The sequence below is a fragment of the Microcaecilia unicolor genome, chromosome 3, assembly GCF_901765095.1.
Source record: "Microcaecilia unicolor chromosome 3, aMicUni1.1, whole genome shotgun sequence".
In the NCBI taxonomy this organism is placed as follows: Eukaryota; Metazoa; Chordata; class Amphibia; order Gymnophiona; family Siphonopidae; genus Microcaecilia; species Microcaecilia unicolor.
The window spans coordinates 255,154,921-255,176,690 of record NC_044033.1 but is presented as its reverse complement, the minus strand read 5'-3'; the positions used below and the strand labels follow the sequence as shown (position 1 = coordinate 255,176,690).

Sequence of the window (21,770 nt, the reverse complement as noted above, 5' to 3'; positions counted from 1 at the left end):
GAATCACCCAGAGCAGCACTGCACTCTATTTTGTGTGGCACCTCATCTGTAGGTTGTTCACCAAAATCTGCATTCAGCATTACTGTATTCCCCCTGCCTCAACTGTTTGTTGCTCTTAACTTTATTTTCAGTTCCATGCCTTTTGTACATTTAAACACTGAACAATGATCAGAATTTCTTTCAGGCAGCTTGTTTCTTCAGCTATGCCAGGGCTGGAGCCTTGCTGCCCCCTCGTGGCCTTACATCTCTAACCCTCTGAAGAGAAGACATTTCTATGACTCTTGTTCTTATTTCTGATACTGAAGGTCTGTTTCTCAGCACCAATGGACAACACCAGGAAATAGGTGATCCACAATTAGTATCTGGGGAAGGGGAACACAAACCTGGCCTTCAGAAAAGGAAATGGGACATGATATACCACCTTTCTGTGGTTTTTGGAACTACATTCAAAGCAGTTTACATTTACAGCTATGTATTTGTATCTGGGGCAATGGAGGGTTAAGTGACTTGCCCAGAGTCAAAAGAAGCTGCAGTGGGAATCAAGCCCAGTTCCCCAGGATCAAAGTCCACTGCATTAACCACTACGCTACTCCTCCACTCGAAGAATTGTTGCCTCATATTTAATGACTCTTTGCAAAGGGGGCCACTTGCCTAACAGGGAATTAGTCTTAGGGGGTGTTTCTCTCCCGGACTCTACAATCAGTTATTTAACAGAAGAGAATAATATCCAAGATCTCATTGTATTCTTTCCTCAGTAGTTTCTCGTTATCCCAGTGCTTTTCCTTTGTTTCCTCAGCAGTTACTGAAGATCTGTGACTGAAGCTTGCCCCCCTGCATTTCCTCCACCATTCTCTGGGGACAAATTGGCTCCATTTTGTCTCAGGTCTGGCTGATTCCCACTTAATTTTACCCCAGTGCATACAGGGACTTGCAGTTTGGAGTTTCCTTAAAATGCAGAATGAGTTGAGTCCCTTACAGCTTGTTTGCAGGACACTATTTCTGTATCTCCATAATGACTAGGACTCTTCCTCCTCCCTAGTATCCTTGACCAGACCAAGAATTGAACCCAGATCCTTTCCAGGCCATAGACCTGGAAGGTATTCAAGGTCATCTAAAGTTTCTAACCCAACACATGGCTGTGAACCCTGCCTCTTCAGGGGTGGAGCTTTCTGTATCCATGGCAACATGTAAACCAAACATTCCCTGCATGTGTTTGAGGATCCCACTGCAAGCATCAGCTCAGTAGCACACGGTGCACCAAAATCTCTTTGCTTTTCCCAGTTATTTGCCTCCGGTTGTTAAGATGGTGAGGACAGGGAGGAGGCAGGACTGGTATTTCACCAGCTCTGGCATTGGGCTCAACTACAGGCCACCAGTTACCTTCCCTCCTCCACATATCAAGGTGAGTGATAAACACCAGGTTAGCAGGTAGGGGGTATCACTCCAAGTCTGGGAAGTGGCAAGATTCTGCCCTGAGAATCTTGTTTATCAAATTGCCCAAATCTCATAAGCTGCACTGCCACTGTTTCATTGATGTCTCGCTGATTCTACATCTTACCTGAATGTTTCCAGTTCCCAGTGAACTGCTGTCTGGGCACTGTGTCCTGATGTAGAAAAACACCATCCCCGTACAGTGCTAATAGGAGCTGAACAGCCCAGGCCTACATCTAGACCTGGAGACATACTCAGAATGCTTCTTACTCTTCATCTTTTTCTACCCTTCCTACCAACCCTAGTCCACCCTCTCTGTACCACTGGCACCAGGGCTACAGAGATCAGAAGAGATACTGGCTTTTGATGAGGTGATAAATCACTATGAGACCACGACGGGCACGGCTCACAACAGGAAATATTCAGGCGGGGTCCTCTCGCAGCCCAGCTACCCCATTGCACCAGCACACTGGAAGGTCCACTATAATAAGGACTTGTGGGAAAAGGTAAGCCTGGCACAGCGCAACACTGGCTGGTTCGCTGCTCTCGATAAATCTGGATAACAGAGACCTAGCAGTGCTTGATTCAGAGCTCCTTGTGATGCTGGCATGCAATTCATCTTGCATGCTGTTCTATACACCGATTGTGCCAACTTTTGCTTCATTTTCAATGGCACCACCTCCTCTTTTGAGTTATTATTCATGATTGGATACTGTAAAAAAAAAAAAAAAGAAAGAAGTCTGTCAGATTCAGCACCGTTCCTTGGTTCCTCTAGGAAGTCATTGTTTACTTTCTGGCACTGGAAGGAAAGGGGGTGTCTAGAACTGAAAATACTCCAGGTTTTCTGTTGTCTCTTAGTATCCTAGACATTTATGGAAACAAATCAGTTTTGTGTTGCTGCAGGTCTGGATTTTTTTCACCTATTACTGCTTACTCTTCCACAGTTAAATGTTAGAGCCTGGAGGCCAGTGCTGAGCCCTGGGAACCAGTGCAGTGAGATGAAGGCCCAATTCACTGGCCAGCATGCTCTGCCCGCCCTGCCCGCCTTCCATGCTGGACCGCAACCCTTCATTTTAGAGAACCATCACAGCAAAGGGCCATCACAAGTGAGTCACTCCCTAAATCCGTTATGAAAGAGGGAAGGGTACGCTTTCGGCCAGGTGTAGACAGAGGCCCCCTCAATCCACATTTAAAAAGGGAAGGGCACGCTTCGGCCAGGTGTGGCCCCCTCAATCCACGTATAAAGAGGGAAGGGCAAGCTTCGGCCAGGTGTGCAGAGAGACCCCCTCAATCCACGTTTAAAGAGGGAAGGGCACACTTCGGCCAGGTGTGGCCCCCTCAGTCCACGTTCAAAGAGGGAAGGGCATGCTTCGGCCAGGTGTAGAGAGAGGCCCCTCAATTTAAGCTTGAAGAGAAGCATAAAGATGCTCTGCTTTCTCTTCAAATAAACTAGTGTATGGGAATTTGGCCTGCTTTGGATTATGATTCAAGCAGAGAGTTGAGCTATCAGCCGAGGATTGTGAACACGTACAATATTTGGGAGTGATACTTCTGATACCTGATCCCACTGGGGACACAATGGTGGAATAACCATTGCTATCCATCCAGGCGCATAAGCCTTTTGCTGAACAATAATAATGATCATGATAGGAACAATATAAGCGGTCTTGGGCAGGAGAAACCTCAGCAGAACATATAACCTGTGAGCACTCTTTTCTCCTTATGAAGGGTTGACTTTTTTTCTATTTCCTTACTTTTCACACCAGGACATGGTCCCAAGCACAGAGAACAGGGCCTTGAATGGATCTCTCTACTACATCTGTGACCAGGGTGTGCTCAATCGGAATGACATCTATGCCTCAACCACTGCCCAGGACTTCCGGGCTTTTACAAAGTAAGCTGTGGTAGCAGCTGTTAGCATATTTGGGCTTAAAAAAAGCTTTAGACAAGTTGCTGGAGGAAAAGTCCATACTATGCTATTAAGACAGACAGAGGAAAGCCTGTACTTATCACTGGGCAGCAGGGAATCTTGCTGCTTGTTGGGACTCTGCCAGGTACTAGTGACCTGGACTGGCCACTGTTGGAAGCAGGATACTAGGATAGATAGACCATCGGTCAGATCCAGTATAGCTATTCTTATGTTCTAAGTTAAGGCACGCAAAACTCCAGTGGACCTATGTCTAGCGTTTCCATCCTCTAACAGTATTTTTTATTTTGGTGATACTCAGGGAGGAGCTGGAGGGCTATCCCAGGAAGGACATCCTGACTTACTGGCAGGGCGAAGAATACCCCAAGGCCTGGGGCCATGGGCTAAAGGAGAACCCGCTCCCCAAAGAATCTTTGCCAACCCTTCGCCGGCCCCTGCCAATGCGTGACACTATGCAATTTCCCACTGCCACCAAAGTGCTGCGTGCACCCCCTCTGGCAGCCTTCGTCCCCAATCATGGGCTGAAGACACTAGTGCAGGAGACCTTCAAGCAGCCCTTGGATGCCAAAAGATCACATGACATCAACTGCCCACTGGAGTGCCCCTGGACACTGCCGCTCAGTGGACCTCTCCCCGAAATCATGTCCGTACCAAAAATGTATGAGACGGAGTATCAGACGTATGGGAGTGATTACCCGGTCACAGTTTGATGCCGCTGCAGAGATGCAGATTGATGGATGCATACCAATAGAACAGTTCCTTTCCATATGCATGCGCAAGGCAGAGTGCCATAAAAGTTACTTAATAAAAAGGGAACTATGCACGTACTGTAGACATGTAGCTAATCACTGCATAAAGGAGCAAAGAACCTGCTCTCCAAACTGTCTTAAATGAGCATGTGTTGAAAAGAGGGTAAATATCCTGTGTGTACAGGTCAGTGGAGGTCTTAACCATTTCACTCAGATTATCCCTCCACATGCTAATGAGTTGCTTTCTCCCGGTTAAAGTCAGGTTGAACTGTTCCTGCTTTTACCTAAGCATCAGGACCACAAGACTCCAGATACAACGGAAGCTGGCTCTGCCTACAAAGACTGATCTGGGCTAGTTAAAACCTCAAAGCTTCCAGCTCTGTTTCCCTGTATTGCTGTCAAAGGGGGTTTTATATGCTGTAAGTACCCTCCACCCACCATTCTGGGCCCATATCAGAAAATGATTCATATCCAAAAGTTTCAGATTTCATATGGTAAGTCAATGGATAAGTAAAGAAAGTAACTACAATCACTCTACACTCACAATATGGCTAGAACCTCTTTTTTCCCATCATATAAAGGGAATTTCTGCTACCCATGTTCAAAGTGAGATCCAGTTGAGCTCCCCCACCCCGGCACACAATCTGTTTATAAGCTGAATCAGTGTTTAGCTGATTGAAACCATGGCTGTACTGACCTGGTATGGCTACCTGTAATTAACTTGTCAATAAATGTAATAAAATGCAAGGAAATAAGTTATACACTCAGAAACGGTCAGCAAAGTATTTTTTTGTTGGGCAAAATGAACCAGCAATGATGCATTAAGCAAAAACAGTAGAGGAAAAAAAGGAAAGCCTCTGGCAGATGGTGTCCAAAAGACTTCTTTATTTCAGCATACTTCAAGAGCAGTAAAGGAGACCCGACATGACTCGTGTTTCGGCCCTACTGGCCTGCATCAGGGGTCTAAAAAATACAGAAAATGCAACCAAATAAAAATCTAAAACATATAAATAAATCAGTCATTGTTAAATCTATGTTTTTTAAAAAGAAGTTGTTAGATATCTTATTATTTTCATGTGACCTTTTTGTGTTTCTAAAAGAATCAAACATATAAACGGCAAGTGACCGACTCACCTGCAAATGCGCAGTAGAGACTTCCCTCTCTGTCCCGCCCTCGCGTCAAGACGTGATGACGTCAGAGGGCGGAACAGAGAGGGAAACTGAGTCGGAGTCACCGTCGGACGCTGCCGCCTGGAAACGAACATTGCGTGCACCAACCTCTACCTACGCCCCCCCCCAACCCCGCCGCCGCTCCCGCCCTCCTCCGCTCGGGCCCCCTGCACTGACCTGACAGCGCCTCTCACCTCCGTGTGGAAGCGCTGCAGGCAGCAGCAGAGCAATCTGCTGCTGCCTGCAGCGCTTTCACACGGAGGTGAGAGGCGCTGTCAGGTCAGTGCAGGGGGCCCCGCACAGAGGGGGGAGGGAGCGGCTGTGAGGAGGGTAGCTGGAAATCTCGCCCGTTTTTACGAGCTTAACAGCTAGTGCATATAAATATAAGAATATTTGTGTTTTTCAAAATTTTACATTTTTATACCTGGTTTTGTATTATCAATATGAGACTTTTTCCAATGATCTTTCTGGGAATATGTATGATATGACAAATTCCTTGACCAAAACACGAGTCATGGTGGGTCTCCTTTATTGCTCTTGAAATATACTGAAATAAAGAAGTCTTTTGGACACCATCTGCCAGAGGTTTTCCTTTTTCCCTCTACAGATTTTCGCCTGGTGCATGCATCCCATCCGTGGAGGTTTCTTCCTTCTGTTTGTGACTGGTCCAGCAATGATGCATAACATTTTTGAAGTTTTTTTTCCTTCTTGCAAATTAAAACCCACCTTTAATCAAGTGCTTTAAAAGAACAATTATGTTCAGAAACACTGTAAATGAAAACTTCTTTTCTTATTATCTTCTTCTACGACAGGGGTGTCCAACATTTGACCCCATCTGACCATAAAGATGTGGCCTACTTGAGATTTGTAGAGGGGCATAATCGAACGGGGACGACCATCTCTAAGGGTGCCCATCTGTAAGGACGTCCCAGCGAAGGGGCGTGGAAACCACTATTATCGAAACAAGATGGGTGTCCATCTTTCGTTTCGATAATACGGTCGGGGATGCCCAAATCTCAACATTTAGGTCGACCTTAGAGATGGTCGACCTAAATGTTGAGATGGTCATCCCTGGTTTTCGGTCATAATGGAAACCGAGGATGCCCATCTCAAAAATGACCAAATCCAAGGCATTTGGTCGTGGAAGGAGCCAGCATTCGTAGTGCACTGGTCCCCCTCACATGCCAAGACACCAACCGGGCACCCTAGGGGGCACTGCAGTGGACTTCACAAATTACTCCCAGGTGCATAGCTCCCTTACCTTGGGTGCTGAGCCCCCCAAAACCCACTCCCCACAACTGTACACCACTACCATAGACCTAAGTGGTGAAGGGGGGCACCTACATGTGGGTACAGTGGGTTTCAGGTGGGTTTTGAAGGGCTCAAATTTACCAGCACAAGTGTAACAGGTAGGGGGGGATGGGTCTGGGTCCGCCTGCCTGAAGTGCACTGCACCCACTAAAACTGCTCCAGGGACCTGCATACTGCTGTCAGGGAACTGGATATGACATTTGAGGCTGACAAAAAAAAAATTTAATTTTTTTTTAGGGTGGGAGGGGGTTGGTGACCACTGGGGGAGTAAGGGAGGGGAGGTCATCCCTGATTCCCTCCGGTGGTTATCTGGTCAGTTTGGGCACCTTTTTGAGGCTTGATCGTGAAAAAAAATGGACCAAGTAAAGTCGACCAAATGCTCGTCAGGGACGCCCTTCTTTTTTCCATTATCAGCCGAGGACGCCCATCTTTTAAGCACACCCCAGTCCTATCTTCACTACGCTTCCAACACGCCCCTGTGAACTCTGGTCGTCCCCGCGACGGACTGCAGCTGAGGACGCTCAAAATCGGCTTTCAATTATGCCAATTTGGGTGACCCTGAGAGAAGGATGCCCATCTCCCAATTTGTGTCGAAAGATGGGCACCCTTCTCTTTCGAAAATGCCCATTGGGGATCCTTTTACTAAGGCACGCTAACGCTAAATGATAAGACACCCATAGGAATGTAATGGGTGTCCTCATTTAACGCACTCTAATCTTTAGTGCAACTTAGTGAAAGGACCCCTGATTTGGAAGCACTGCAGAATTATTTGGTGGATATGAAGTCAATTTCAGATGGAATTCATAGATTATGATGAGTATTAATCATGCTACAGTAGGCTAAAATAATTCACGTGACTTGCACACATACGGATTTCTGATCATGCAACCCACTGTGGAAAACATCCGCATGTTCCTCTTTCCTGGTAAATGTGAAATCAAACCAGAATACAGTAGAGCTGAACCGGAGAAGCTCCTGGATCTAACGGGTAGAGCTTGAGCTTAAAATCCAGTAATCCTGAAACTCCAGTTCACACCTCCCCTCGCCCTTTTTCCATGCACCTTCCGGATCATTTTGAGGGAAAAATGTTGTTGTGGTATATGGGTTTCCCCATCAACAAATGAAACACACCAAGACACTGACCCACCTGTGATTCCCATGTTCAGTCCTTGAAAAAGTACACAAGAGACTCCATAACACAACGTTTGTAAAAAGACGTGCCTATATTTCGAGCTAACTCATGCCTTTTCAGTGGTAGCCAAAGGTGAGTTACATCCATGCATAGTAGCTTAATAATTGACCTGTCTAATGTTAAAAGGAGCCTCAGGGGTATTTGAACTCTGGCTTCCCTGGTTCTCAGCCCACTGCACTAACCAGTAAACCACATTTCTTGGGAGTGAGCTGAGATCCAGAAAATAAAACAGCTGTTTTTCCTTCTATCCGCATAGACATAACAGATATAAAGCACATAGGCACTTTTGGTGGTAGTGGAGGGACTTTGAGGATTTAGCTCAAGCAGCAGAAGTAGCAGTGGGTCTTGAACTTCTATCACATGTTTTACCATGCTATGATGCATACTGTTGCATACATATTGTATTACTGCTGGTTTCCGCTATACACCACCTTGGATGAATTTGTTCAAAAAAGGAGGTAAATAAATAAACTTTAATAATTTATAAAACAAACCTGGCTTCCCTAGTTTTCAGCCTACAGCTCTAACCATTAAGCTACTCTTCCACTCTAAGCCCCTCATTCTATACAACGCACCTAAACAGGGGTGAAATGGTAGGTACACACCCAAATCTACTTATGTGCTAGAACACTTAGGGGCCAAGTTCTAGCATAGCGCCTAACTGCAAGGGGGCAGTGGGTGGGCAATGGGCACAGGCTGAGCTAACCAGACTACTCTCCCTCCATCTACCTTTAAAGGCGTTTTTTCCTCTCCTGAGCACCACCAGTGTTTCACCTAATGCTACCTGCACCAGCCCCTGGCATCTTCCCTCCCTATTTCTGCACAGGCTGGTGTGGATAGCGTTAGGTGAAACGCTGCTGGTGCTCAGGAGGGGAAAACAGCCTTTAAAAGGTTGTGGATCCAGGACACACTGCTACTAGCTAGCCAGAGAATGCAGGGTAGCAGATTGGGCAAGCTTTCAGCACCCTTGAGGCTTGGTGCACTGAGCCAGTGCCTCAGCTGACCCATGCCTTGAACTGGCCGTGAATAGGCTAATCACCAAGCAACACAAGCAATGTACAGAATACTATAAGTTGTGTGCAGGATGCCACATTTATGCTGCGCATTTACATCTGCTATTGAAATGGAATATGTGGGTGTGCAATTGTTGACTTAGGCTAGTAACTCGGCACTCTGATTTTTAGCGCCTAAGTTTCAATGCCCTTTATAGAATTGCTTCCTAAGTCCAGCATTGGCTTGCTCCCTACTGCCTGGCGATCTCCCACACAAGTCTGGTATTGCCTCACCTCACTTTCCTCTTCCCCATTCCCTCCGGCAGGTCTGGCTTCTCACCTTCCCTTTTGTCTGTCCCACCTCCTCCCCCCACCGTGCGGGCCCTACAAACTTGCCTGTTTGCTGGCACTCTTACATAAGGCCCTCTCTGGCCAGCCCCAACGTCCTTTCCTCTGTCGCAACTTCCTGTTGCCGCATAGGCAGGACATGACAGAAGGAAAGAAGCCTCAGAGCAGCAGGAGAGAGCTTGATACAGTGCCAGCGAACCTGCAAGTTTGTAGGGCCTGCACGGGGGTGAGGGGGGAAAGGGGCAGGCAGAAAGGAGAGGGTAGAGAAGATGCCAGGCACGCAGGAGGAAGGGAGTGGGAATGCTGCACTTGAATGGAAGAAGTGGGAAAGTTGCATGTGGATGAAAGGGAAGGGAGAGGGGGAAATGCTGCACTTGGATAAGAGGGAAGGGAGGGAGGAAATGCTGCATGTGGATGGAAGAAAATGGAGAAAGTTGGGAGAGGAGAAGGGAAAACTACTACTACTACTACTATTATTTAGCATTTCTATAGCGCTACAAGGTGTACGCAGCGCTAAGATGCTAAGATGGTGGGGGTGGAGGGAAGAAAAAGAGAGAGGGAGAGATGCTGGCTTGGGAGAGGGAAGACAGAGGGAGAGATGCTGACATGTGAGGTGGGGAGAACATAGGGACACAGAAGAGCTTTGTTGGATTGGGCAAGAATAGGTCACAGACATGCAAGATGCTCAACCTAGCGGGAAGATAGAGGCAAGGACACAGGGTTGAAGCTGGGTAGGATAGATAGAAACACAGAAAGATGGATGGTGGACATAGAGCGAAAAGAAGTGCCAAATGGACAAGGAGACTAGCAAGATAGTTAAGTGAAGACAGATAAAAACAAAAGCCAGAGACTGGGACTAACATCATTAGAAACATAATGACCAGATGAGAAAGGTAGAAAAAATAATTTTATTTTCTGTCGGTTTTTGGAATGTGCTTCGGCCTGAGTGCATGTGAGAAAAACGTCACTCACTGGCTTTCAATCTCCAGATTTTGGGATGGGCCACCCTTGGCATCTCTGCAAGTGCATAAGCTCAGTACAAGCTTTTTGGAAGCTAATCTTCAAAGTGAGATTTAGTGCTATACTGTAAACAACCGGCCTTAACCCACACATTCCCCATGAACCCAAACCCAGAGCAGCCAAGTTACCCAGTCCAGGAGGGAGACTTATTGGCCAGTCCTTGATTTCTGACAATTTCATCCTAGTGCATTATGGGTCCTGAAGCACTGAGTTATGGATTACAAATACTACACTGCATTGGAATGTAAGTTTAAACCCAGGACCTGCCAAGAAGCCTCCTCCTCCCCCCACCCAGGAACAGGTAACTTGGCAGCTGAGCTTTGCAAACCTCAGTCAATCATTCACAAATCATGCTGCACCCAAAGAAACAGGAACCAGCACCCCTGTCAGCTAACAGCACTAGAGCAAAGCATGCTGGGTATTGCAGTCCCTTCCCTCTCAGCAAACAGCAGTAACACAAAGCATGCTGGGTATTGCAGTCCCGTCCCCCTCAGCTAACAGCGGTAGCGCACAGCATGCTGGGATTTGCAATCCCTTCCTCCCTACTAACAGCAGTAATGCAAAGCATGCTGGGTCTAACGGCAGTAGCGCAAAGCTTGCTGGGACTTGCAGTCCCTTCACCCTCAGTTAACAGCAGTAACACAAAGCATGCTGGGTCTTGCACTCGCTTCCCCATCAGCTGCGGCGGCAGTAGTAACTTAGAGCAGAACCCCCCCCCTACTGAATGCTGGGATTTGCAGTCCCTTTCTCATCTCCACACTCTCTCTCTCTCTGAGACGCGGACCTCGGTGATGCCGGTACCGGTTTGCCAGCGGTGTCCCACTACCATCCCTCTTCGGTCGTCACCTGGCGGTTGGGGTGTTTCCATGGTTACAGCAGTCCCAGGCTCTTCCCCGCCTCTTCGGGGCTTCTACAGCTTCCGGCGCGACAGAATCAAGTTGAGCGAGAGACGCACAAGGGAGCAACATGGCAACAACAACGGTAAACGTGAGGAAAAGAAAGAGGACGGGGCGCGAAGAAAAAAAACATCTAGAAGAAGTGGCGCGTGACGGGAGGAAACAGAAACAGACGGGGCGCGAGAGCATTAAAGACAGGGAGGGAGGTGACGAGGGAGAGAGAAAAATAAACAGAACAGGCTGCGCGTGACGGGGGAAAGGGGAGAGGGCCCGTGACAGGTAGAGAGAAAAAGAGCAGAGAGCGTAGAGAAACAGAGGAGGGGACGCATGACGGCAAGAGAGGAACAGAGATTAGGGGGCTTGTGACTGAGGAGAGGATGCATGACGGGGGAAAGGGGAGGGGGTGCGTGACAGGTAGAAAAAGAGAGCGGGGAGCGAGAAACAGAGGAGGGGGCGCACGACAGGGACAGAGAAACAGAGAGGAGGGAGAGCATGATGGGGGAGAGAGAAGCAGCCTGTGAGGGGGCGTGACCGGGGAAGAGAGAAACAGTCGAGGAGGGGGTGCGTGACGGGGGAAGAAAGAAATAGAGGGGAGGGGGCGCGTGGCAGGGGAAGAGAGAAACAGGGAGGATAGGGGCATGCGACGGGGAGAGACAAACAACAGGAGGGGGCATGTGATGAGGAGAGAGAAACAGGAGGAGGGGCGCGTAACAAGGCGACAGAAACATTGAGAGAAAGGGTGCGCAACAGCAAGAGAGGGGGGTGCGATGGAGGAAAGAGAACCAGGAAGGACATTTGACAGATGGGGGGGGAGGGAAACTTGATGAGGGAGAGGGAGGTGGGGGTGTGTGATGGGGAGAAAAATGGGGGCACATGGTGACCAAGCATCTGAGTATTGGTAAAAAAAAATGTGAGGCTGTGAAAACTGGAGAGAAAAGGGGAGTGTGGGTGACTAGGGTTACCATATGGCTCCAGAAAAAGGAGGACGGATTGAGCCAGCCGGGTTTTACTTCCATTGCTTTCGTTGGGCACGAGAGCGAAAATGGAGGGTAACAAGAGCACATGAAGGAGAGCATAACAGGAAATGGGGTGACGAGCAGAAAGGGGGCTATGACGGAGTGAAGGGGGTGAGCATGAGAGACTTGCATGTGATGGGAGAGAAAGAAAGAGACCTGTGGTGTGAGGAAGAGCGTGATGTATAGGGATGGGGGGAATGAAAATGAAGGATGCAGGCTGGGGATTGAGGAGAAGAGGGACATGGACAGAGGGAGAAGAATCTGACGGGATTGAGGGGAGAGGGTGCATGATAGCAGAAAGATAGAGGGATGTGTGATAGTGATAGGGAACGAGGGAGAGAAGAGTGGTTGGTATGTGGGTGTGAAAAGGAAAAAGATAGGATATATGATAGAGAAAGCGAGAGAGACAACAAGAGGTGGAGTGGGAGACATAAGGTGCCTAACAGAAGGTGACAGAGAAGAGACCACAGCAGATGGCTAGTGACGTTTGTATTCTTATCCCATAGACAACGAAGGTGCCCGAAGTGCGAGATGTCACGAGGATAGAGCGCATAGGTCAGTAAAGAACTCCCCTTCCCCTTGCATGCTGGTATGAGGGTAGGATAAAAATGCCCAGGTGACTGAAAAGTAATCTTTCTTTGTCATCAGCAGCAGAGTCTAGAGCCTTGTGGGTTATAACCATCTACCAGCAGGTGGAGACAATACGCACCCACCTGGGGTTATCCCTGTAGCCACCTGGAGGGTCTGGACCAGCACTGCTCAGGCCCACCTGCACTTGTGCATGTGTCCCTACACTTGCATACTCTCCACCCACTGCTGGATCCCACTTTCCTCTGGACAAGTTCTCCCACCTGCAAGCTGGTTTCTAGGGGCACTCTGGCCACAATCCTAGGGGTCCTACAGTTCCTAGAAAACACCCACAGACCAAGAACACAGACTATCAGGATTCTTTTGTCAGTCAAGGACAACAGTGCTGTCACGAAACGCCTAGCCACCCGCCTGGGGTTACCCCATTGTCACTTAGAGGGTCTGTCCCCCAACATAGCTTATGTCCGCCTGCACCTGCTGCTTGTGCTCTACATTAGCACCCTCCTCCCACCGACTGGGTCACAACCGCCTCTGGGTGAGTCTCCTGCTCTCAAATTATCCCCAGTGATTTCTAGATTACTGGAGGCCCCACTCCCAGTAGTCCCACAGTTCCCAGAAAGCACTCACAGACCCAAAACACAAACACCAGGATTCTTTATTAGTCCAGACAGGCAGAGTCAACAAGCTGAAAATTGTTTATTGTCTTAAAAATTGAACAGTGAAACAGAAAAAGTGCAATCAGCAAACAATAACAGGTAACTGAAATATGGATCAATTATAAAACTGTCTAAATATTTGTTTACTTTCTAAAAAGTACCTAGGGAGATCAGGAAATAATGCTGCTCACAGATTATCAAATATAACTAACCACAGAGCCTCAGCAAAGAGATCTGTCTCTCTCTTCTCCCAGGCTAAGACGGGGGAAAAAGCCAGTAAAGTCCAAATGAAATTGAGCTCCTGGGCCAATCGGAGCCGACAAGTTCAGGGAGGCTGGAGATCCAGTGGATTTTCAGCCCCCCCTACCCCTTTTTTTGTGATTTTGAAATCTAATTCAGTGCGCCATATTCTGCTCCCCTAGGTGCACATTCACACATTCGAGGGCTGGGACTGGACGATGCTTTGGAACCTCGGCAGGTATGATAACCTTATTTTGCTGTATTGAAAGGTAAGGATGCTGTGTCACGGATGCAGAGTTCTTTGCTGACGCATGTCGTGCTTTAGAGAGAAGCTTCCTTGCATGTGTATGTTGTGAGTGCCACCAGCCACGACGTGTTACTTAATTTCTCTCACGTGATGGCTTCAGTGTCATATTCTGAGTATGTGATTTCTCTACATTTCTCCCTGCAGGTATCCCAGGGCATGGTGGGGCAGCTGGCTGCCCGCCGGGCCGCAGGTCTTATTCTGGAAATGATTAAGGAAGGGAAGATAGCCGGCAGAGCAGTGCTGATCGCAGGGCAGCCTGGCACGGGGAAGACTGCCATCGCTATGGGTATGCTGTTTTCAGATTTTTGTCTTCCTGCAAAAGAATCCGGTACATAGAGGAGGAAGAGATGGATTCCCCGCTGTGTAACCGAGCATCGTGCTCTTTTTCTGTACCGTTGTAGGGATGGCGCAGGCTTTGGGACTGGACACACCATTCACTGCCATTGCTGGCAGTGAGATCTTTTCCTTGGAAATGAGCAAGACTGAGGCCTTGACCCAGGCTTTCCGACGCTCCATTGGGGTCCGGATCAAGTGAGTGAGGTGCCTGGCTTGAGAGAGAGAGCTTCAAGCCCAGTGCTGACTTGGCTCTTCAAAGTAATGGGGAAGGGGTGCTTCTTTTTTCTTGTGCCTCAAATTGAACTGTATTGTGAAAGATTAAAGTAAGGAACATGGAGTTTGTGCATTTTTAATTTTCTGTCCCAAAACTATTTCCTTTTTGCTGTAGAGAAGACAGCATTCCCTGATGTTTTTACGAGACCCCAGCAGACATCTTTGACCCACTTGCTGTTGTGCTTTGGCATTAGAAACACAGAATCCAAGACCCATTAAGCGTTCCTTCAGTTCTGTAGTTCAGTCTTTTCAGTGTGGCATTCTTTGAATCCAAACGTGGAGTGTTACAGGTCACATTCTGAGCATTACAGCAGAGGACAATTTTGGAAGCTTTTTAGGAGATTAAAAAGCAAAGGGGAGCCATGATACATTCACATGCACAATATGAAAAAAACAATACAAAATTGTCAGACCAAAAATACAAAGTAATAAAATGCAGTCCCAAGAACAAGTCATAAACATAAAAGAGAAAAGAATGTGTCATAGCAGAAGAAAATGCATCATGCCACGGGCTGCCTAAGAAAGCAGATTAAAAATAGTGCAGCAGTTAGAGCAAGGATAAAAAGGAAGGACTAAGCAAGGCCAAGCCACTAAGTGAATAAAAAGCTGACTCTGGTGGTGAATCAATACAAGAATTCCTGCTCCTAATGCATAAATAAAAGGCTTTCCGCTAAGCAAATTGTCGAGGGAATTCTTCTTGACATGAGTTTCTCTACCGTAAGTGCTTTCCAATCAGTCTACAGTCAGAAAGGTTAATAAATAAAAAATGGAAAATAAGTTACTCCAATAAAAAATTAGCACCTTAATGCAGCTTTTGACTAGCTTTCAGAGACGTAAACCACCTTCCTTAGGTCAAAGCATGAGCGAAAATGACAATAGCAGAATATATGTGAAACATAAAAGCAGTCCAGTGACTTTGCAGTGTTATGGAGGAGTTTGTATTGATTTGCATTCTGGTTTTTTGATACAAAATGTATTGATTCTTTGCATTCTGGTTTTTTGATACAAAATGTATTGATTACAAAAAAAGCAGTCCAGTGACAGTCTCACATGGAAAGGTAGGGGGTAGAAGGAGGGGAAAAAAACCAGAGAGATGGATGAGTGATTGACAAAGCAGTAGAATTTTATGGTTTTATAACATGGTAGGAAAATCAGATCTTTAATTTCTATCATATTTCACCTTATTGCAGATCAAGGACAGTGTCTTAAGCAGTTTACAGCAATCAAGAAGGCAAAAATGGGAGGGGGGGACTGAGTAAGAGAAAAGCACAAGAGGAGGCCTATGTTATAATTTAAATTCTTCAGCTTTGTCACCTTCTGATCTCATCCATCTCTCTCTCTCTTTCTCCCCACCTTTCCCTTTGAAGCAGTCACTAAACTGCTTTTATGATGTACTTATATATTCCGATACTGTCATCTTTTGCTTATACTGTCCTGACCTGAGGAAAGTTTAGGCCTTTGAAAGCTAGTCAAAAATATATTGTTAGTCCAACATAAAAAGTATCTTTACTTTTAATGTTTGTCTTTATTTATTAGCTTTTAAAGTGGACTAAAACAACTATCACACTATTACAGCCAAAAGGACGTTGAGTTTATGACAGCATCAAGGGAATTTTTCACCAGTTGCGAAATAGGCTTGGGCCTAAGCTTGTCGAAATTTGTGACAGGAGGGCTTAAGGATGACTTCATACGAGGAATTCAAAATAGTTAGGAAATTATTTATTTATTTATTTTATTGCATTTGTATCCCACATTTTCCCACCTTTTTGCGGGCTCAGTGTGACTTCTCTGACTAAAAACACTTGTATTCATGGACAGACTCACTAGGCATGAAAAAAAGAGCCCCTGTTCTCACAATTGCTTACGAATTTAAACAGTCCTACATAGATATGTACTTAGGTGTTATATCCACCTTTCTGTTCGGTTTCACTTTTTCAAGTACATTGGGCCAGTCATCTTCAGATTAAAAAAAAAAACAAAAGAAGCCCCAACACCTGCAATTTCAAATACATATAAAGAGATTGGAATTGACTATGAGGGTATACTTCCTCTGTTCAGCGTAAGCACTGGTACAGGACAGGGTTTATGGGTTGGTTCAGGACTGCAGGGCAAAACCCCAGTCACCAGGTACTGGTTCAGGAATTCAGTTCTTTGCATTTTTCTTGTTTTCCAGAGAGGAGACTGAGATCATTGAAGGAGAAGTTGTTGAGCTTCAGATTGATAGACCAGCTACGGGAACTGTAAGTGACTGCTCTCATTCTGGGAGGAGAGAGGGATTGTGCTTTTACCGGCTGAGCTAGTGTGTTAAACTATGCTCTTCTCCTTCTTTGTCATGATTCACAGGGCTGTAAAGTGGGAAAGCTGACGTTAAAAACTACAGAGATGGAAACTATTTATGACTTGGGAACCAAAATGATCGAGTCGCTCACCAAGGAGAAAGTGCAGGCTGGGTAAGAGAGAAATGTGGTGGAGGTTGATAACGGGTCATTTAATGGAGAAAGTCAGTCTGAATAGGTGCAGTGTTTTTATATCTAGCATCCCCCAACCTGTTGCCCTTCAGGCACGCTGTGAGCAGGACATAGCCCGGCAAAGGGGTGCGAGTGATTTCCACCATGCTCTGAACCCCCAATTTAACATCCCCAGCCCGAAAAGCAAGATTTCTCACCTCTGCTTCTTGCTTTTGCAGTGATGTAATCACAATTGATAAAGCTACAGGAAAGATTACCAAGCTTGGGCGCTCCTTCACTCGGGCACGAGACTATGATGCCATGGGTGCTCAGGTATGAGCTGGGGATGTGCTGGTAGAGGGGAAAGGGGTTAAGATACTACAGACCGACCAGATAATGGGAAGAGCCAGGATTTGCAACCTTATACAATGACTCGGGCCAGCAGGATCAGTTACCCATGCCTGTAAATATGTCTGAACCTGTGCTTTCGAAACTTTTGACTATTTCAAGGTAACCTGATGTTTAGCGAAATTGGTGAGGGAAGATTTAAAATGTAAAAAAATAATAATGCTATGGGCTCTCTAGTTTGATGGAGGGATTAAGGCTGTGGGGCCTCTCGGTTGCTGCAGCAGAGGAGATTTATGATGGTGGTGTATTTCAGGGATGGGTAAAATGTGCTGTTATATGAGGCTGTTGGCACTGTGGTATGTGTGGGATGTAGGTGGAGTGGGAAGGTAATATAAAAGGACTTCTCAAGTGTGATGGTATTTATCCTTCTCTGCCTGTTTTCAGACTAAATTCGTGCAGTGTCCCGATGGGGAGCTGCAGAAACGGAAGGAGGTGGTACATACTGTGTCACTGCATGAGATTGATGTCATCAACAGCCGGACACAGGGCTTCCTGGCACTCTTCTCAGGTAACTGGGAGAGGAAAGAGGGGAGGAGGAAAACACTATGGCCAGCACACTGATTCTCTTTACTTATCTGCCTGCTGTAGGTGATACTGGAGAAATTAAATCAGAGGTTCGTGAGCAGATTAATGCAAAGGTGGCAGAGTGGAGAGAGGAAGGGAAGGCGGAGATTATCCCTGGGGTAAGGAGAAAAGGAACGGGATTGTGAAGATTGCTTGCAGGTTGAGAATGGAGAGAGTTTGTCCCCACTGTGGTAACAGTGTTCAGACTGGATTGCTGTTTGTGTAGGGTTCAGTTTGGGCAGACATATGCGATGAAAGATAATGAAGGACAGGTTCCCTCAGCCGAGGTTCTTTTATTCCTCTCTGTGCAGGTATTGTTTATCGATGAAGTGCACATGTTGGACATCGAATGCTTCTCCTTCCTGAACCGCGCTCTGGAGAGTGACATGGCCCCTGTCCTCATCATGGCGACCAACCGAGGAATCACTAGGTGAGCAGAAAGAGGGACTGGAGTGATGGGCATTAATCCCACAAGGGCAACACCTAGCTTATTCCAAGCCTATATCTGTGGATTACTCTTAGTGTAAGTTTGTGTGTCATGAGGCTATTATTCCTAAAACATAAGAACAGAGACCAAAGGCCTATCAAGCCCAGTATCCTGTTGCCAACAGTGGCCAATCCAGGTCACAAGTACCTGGCAAGATCCCAGAAGAGTAAAACATCTTAGAAATAAGCAATGGATTTTCCCCAAGCCAGTCTTAAAAATAATGGTTTATGGACTTTTCTTTTAGGAAATTATCAAACCTTTTTTTTAAACCCTACAAAGCTAACTGCTTAGTAGGGTGTTGCTGTGTGAAGACAAGGTTTGTGTGTCTGGTGAGGGTTTAGCTTCCTCTTCTAGTATAATGTGTGTCTTTGTGAGCGGGATGGGCATGTATCTGGTTTGTTTTTTTTGTTTTTTTTTTTGGGGGGGGGGGGGGGGTTTAGCTTCCTCACTCTCTCTGTGTAGAGGGAGTCTCATTGGGTTTAGCATTTTATCGCACATCTCTATAATTCCAGAATTCGTGGTACTAATTATCAGAGTCCCCATGGGATTCCTATCGACCTCTTGGACCGATTACTGATCATTTCTACCACCCCTTACAATGAGAAAGAGACCAAACAGATCCTGAAGATCAGGTGAGACTCTTGCGTTGCACTGCTTGCATCATTGGGCTTTGCATGGGCATTTTCCTCTGTATCTTAATACAATCCTGCATGTATATAAACCAACACACTCATTTCAATCTTAGGGTTCTTACCAGCTACACAATCCCTCCATAATTTTAGATGAGACAATGGCTCGCACCTATTGGTGGCAGGGATGATTGAATGTTGGCACTCCTAGTTTGACGTTATAAATCAGGGCAGTCTATGACTTGATGATGTAGCAATATCTGATGGAATCAATTTATTTTTAGTATGTATTATAAGAGTCCTGAGGTGCATCACTTACTGTTTATGGTAAGAGCTATCAGTGGTGCAGGTTTTAAATGTTATTAAAAATTGAAATACATACACTTCCTTAGTATCCTCACCAGACAGGTTCTGGACTGGTCTGGTGGGATTAAAGGAAAAAAAAATTAGCAGGTAAGATCTAGATTATTTCTCCATATACACCAAGAAGGCCAGGTAAGCCCCTCCTTCCCACATAAACCCTTTCTTGTTATTGCTGAAGGTGTGAAGAGGAGGATGTGGAAATGAGCGAGGATGCTTATACTGTGTTAACCAGAATCGGTTTGGAGACTTCACTGCGATACTCAATTCAGCTCATCACAGCTGCTAACTTGGTGTGCCGGAAGAGAAAGGTAAAGGGAACAGGAAGGAGGTGTCCTTGCTTGTTTACTGGACCAATGCAGAAAGGCTGTTCCTGTATAGCGACAATCGCCTCATGGAGCAGCAGTTAAAAGACAGATCTCATGCTGTGCTTGAGTCGGAGAGGGAGGGAAGCTGGTAGACTTGCGGGGGGGGGGGGGGGGGGGGGGGAGGGTGCATCAAAAAACGGTGATAGGGTCCAGGGAATTATGGAGAGCAAGTATGTCCATGTCCCCAGTGAAAGCTGAAGTGTTTCCTCAGGTTCTCATCTTCCTAACCTTTCCCCACCATAGCAGGCTAAGGATGGCTGTTTCATACTGCCTGATCTTATATTGATTCCTTTTTTTTTTTTTCCAGAGGAGGCATGTGTAACTTGTTGCTATGTCTGGTCTTTACAGGGCACAGAAGTGCAAGTAGATGACATCAAACGGGTGTATTCTCTCTTCCTGGATGAGTCCCGCTCCACAAAGTTTATGAAAGAGTACCAGGACGCCTTCATGTTCAATGAACTGAGTGAGTGATGGGGTGTGCTGATACTGGGGTCCTTCCATGAGGTTTCTCCTGGCTCCGAGTTCAGTTCTCTACAAAGCTTGATTGCATCCAGACCTTTTCCCAGTTCTTCTGTAACATCACTCCCCACCTTTTATGTTTTGCAGAGGCAGAAACCATGGATACGTCTTGATGATGCTATTAGTCCCGCCTGGGCACAGTTTTCCTACCACTTTCTGTTAACTGTCTCAAAGCTTTTTACCTTTAAAAGAATCCTGTTTATGTTTTTTGTAAAATAAATATTGTGGAAAAGAAAACAACCATGTGAGGAGTTTTATGTCAATGTTTGGTTCTCTGGGCATTTCCTGAAATCCTGGCAGGTTTCACTACCACCTTCAGTGCAGGGACGGGCAGTGGCATTCTCGGAAGGATTACCTGTCTGGGAGAGGCAGTGTCTCTCTCTCCAGAATTTTCAGTACTTGACTGACAAGCTGGTGTAAAGAGAGAGATCTCCAAAACCTTTGTGGAAGGATACAAGATTGAAGAGGGACCAGGAATGTTAGTGGACAGACTGGAGCAAACGGCAAGAATCTAAACTAGAGGGGGAGGTGACAGGCTGATTTAATCAGGTGGTCACTGCCTACAGAGTTAGGGTGACAGCAGAAAAGACCAATTGTCCCATCTAGTGTACTTAACTACTCCAGCTACAGAAACTTCTTGATTATTTCTATATCATTTCTTATTTGGGCAATGGTGAATGACTTGCAAAGTAACCTATGAAGAACGGGATAAGCGTACACAGAGAGAAGACAAGCTGAGGCTGGGAGCGCACATTAAAATTTCAATCCTGCAACCCCTCATGCAGACCAGAGGGGTCTTGCTGTCCTTATCTGCATTGTATTAAGGGTTTGTATGGTGGTTATTGTGTTTTCAGTGAGTCCCCAGTTGGGCTGCAGCACACAGAAAAAACCTGGAAGGCAATAAAGGAGAAAATACAGAAATGCAAGGGGGTGTGTAGGACAAAGAGAATGTAGGGAGTTATCTCAGAAAGGAAGTCTGTGAGGAACATAAAGCAGTAACAGAGAGGCAGGGGTTCTGGCCCTTGATTTTAACTAGCCAGATGGTGGTTTATCTCATCTGTAGAACTGGAAGGTGAGATCCTGCACGGTCTTTGATGACTGCCTTGTTTACTTGTAATGCAGAGGGTGCCGGGCCTCATGGGTTTCCTCTGCCATCAAGCCTTCACTTGTCACAGGGAGGGGTGTACTGCCTGCAAGAGGATGGGGGAGTGCTCTGAGGCGCTGGCATGTTCCCCTTCTGTGACTGGATCAGAAGCAGGAGCTCTTACAAGGGGCAGGTGGGAATGTTTTTCCTTTACAACAGCAGGAGGGTTGGGGGAGTGCAGTGTATATGAGGTCTGGCATGTTCCCCTATCAAAGCTGGGCTCAGGGATTCTATACAGGAGATGGAGTATACCTTTACTACAGTGGGTTTAGGGGTGGGGGTCTGTGTTGTCTGATTGGGGGCTCTGTATGAACATTGGCATGCTCCGATCCCATACTTAGTAGAAAATAACAGGCTGCTTCTTGTAAATGCTTTTGGTGCGCATACAGAAA

General features: G+C 46.4%; 2 protein-coding genes across 3 annotated transcripts; both read left to right on the top strand.

Moving 5' to 3' along the window:
- Positions 1-1,226: 1,226 nt before the first annotated feature.
- On the top strand, positions 1,227-4,754 carry LOC115466590. Its single transcript, XM_030197930.1, has 5 exons — positions 1,227-1,402; positions 1,737-1,937; positions 2,376-2,537; positions 3,198-3,325; positions 3,660-4,754. The coding sequence occupies exons 1-5, from the start codon at positions 1,304-1,306 to the stop codon at positions 4,066-4,068; spliced, it is 999 nt and encodes a 332-aa protein (XP_030053790.1). The 5' UTR covers positions 1,227-1,303; the 3' UTR covers positions 4,069-4,754.
- A 6,186-nt stretch (positions 4,755-10,940) lies between these two features.
- RUVBL2 (RuvB like AAA ATPase 2) lies at positions 10,941-20,461 on the top strand. Of its 2 annotated transcripts, none has more exons than XM_030197923.1 (15): positions 10,941-11,127; positions 12,559-12,607; positions 13,719-13,774; positions 13,988-14,129; positions 14,245-14,374; positions 16,626-16,692; positions 16,796-16,902; positions 17,139-17,232; positions 17,692-17,815; positions 17,896-17,990; positions 18,183-18,301; positions 18,871-18,990; positions 19,529-19,658; positions 20,064-20,178; positions 20,322-20,461. In XM_030197923.1, exons 1-15 carry the CDS (start codon positions 11,107-11,109, stop codon positions 20,345-20,347), a joined length of 1,395 nt encoding a protein of 464 aa, XP_030053783.1. In that variant the 5' UTR covers positions 10,941-11,106; the 3' UTR covers positions 20,348-20,461. The 2 variants fall into 2 exon arrangements, with proteins under 2 accessions (XP_030053783.1, XP_030053784.1); XM_030197924.1 differs by having other exon boundaries at positions 10,942-11,121.
- Positions 20,462-21,770: the final 1,309 nt, after the last annotated feature.

What these genes read in the sequence shown, in the direction of transcription:
- LOC115466590 (XM_030197930.1), top strand. Translation starts at nt 1,304, where the DNA reads ATGGTGAGGACAGGGAGGAGGCAGGACTGGTATTTCACCAGCTCTGGC. An exon ending in TCCCTCCTCCACATATCAAG is followed by an intron (nt 1,403 to 1,736) that starts GTGAGTGATAAA and finishes TACCAACCCTAG; the next exon opens with TCCACCCTCTCTGTACCACT. An exon ending in ATAAGGACTTGTGGGAAAAG is followed by an intron (nt 1,938 to 2,375) that starts GTAAGCCTGGCA and finishes ACTCTTCCACAG; the next exon opens with TTAAATGTTAGAGCCTGGAG.
- RUVBL2 (XM_030197923.1), top strand. Translation starts at nt 11,107, where the DNA reads ATGGCAACAACAACGGTAAAC. An exon ending in ATGATGCCATGGGTGCTCAG is followed by an intron (nt 17,233 to 17,691) that starts GTATGAGCTGGG and finishes GCCTGTTTTCAG; the next exon opens with ACTAAATTCGTGCAGTGTCC. An exon ending in CTTCCTGGCACTCTTCTCAG is followed by an intron (nt 17,816 to 17,895) that starts GTAACTGGGAGA and finishes TGCCTGCTGTAG; the next exon opens with GTGATACTGGAGAAATTAAA.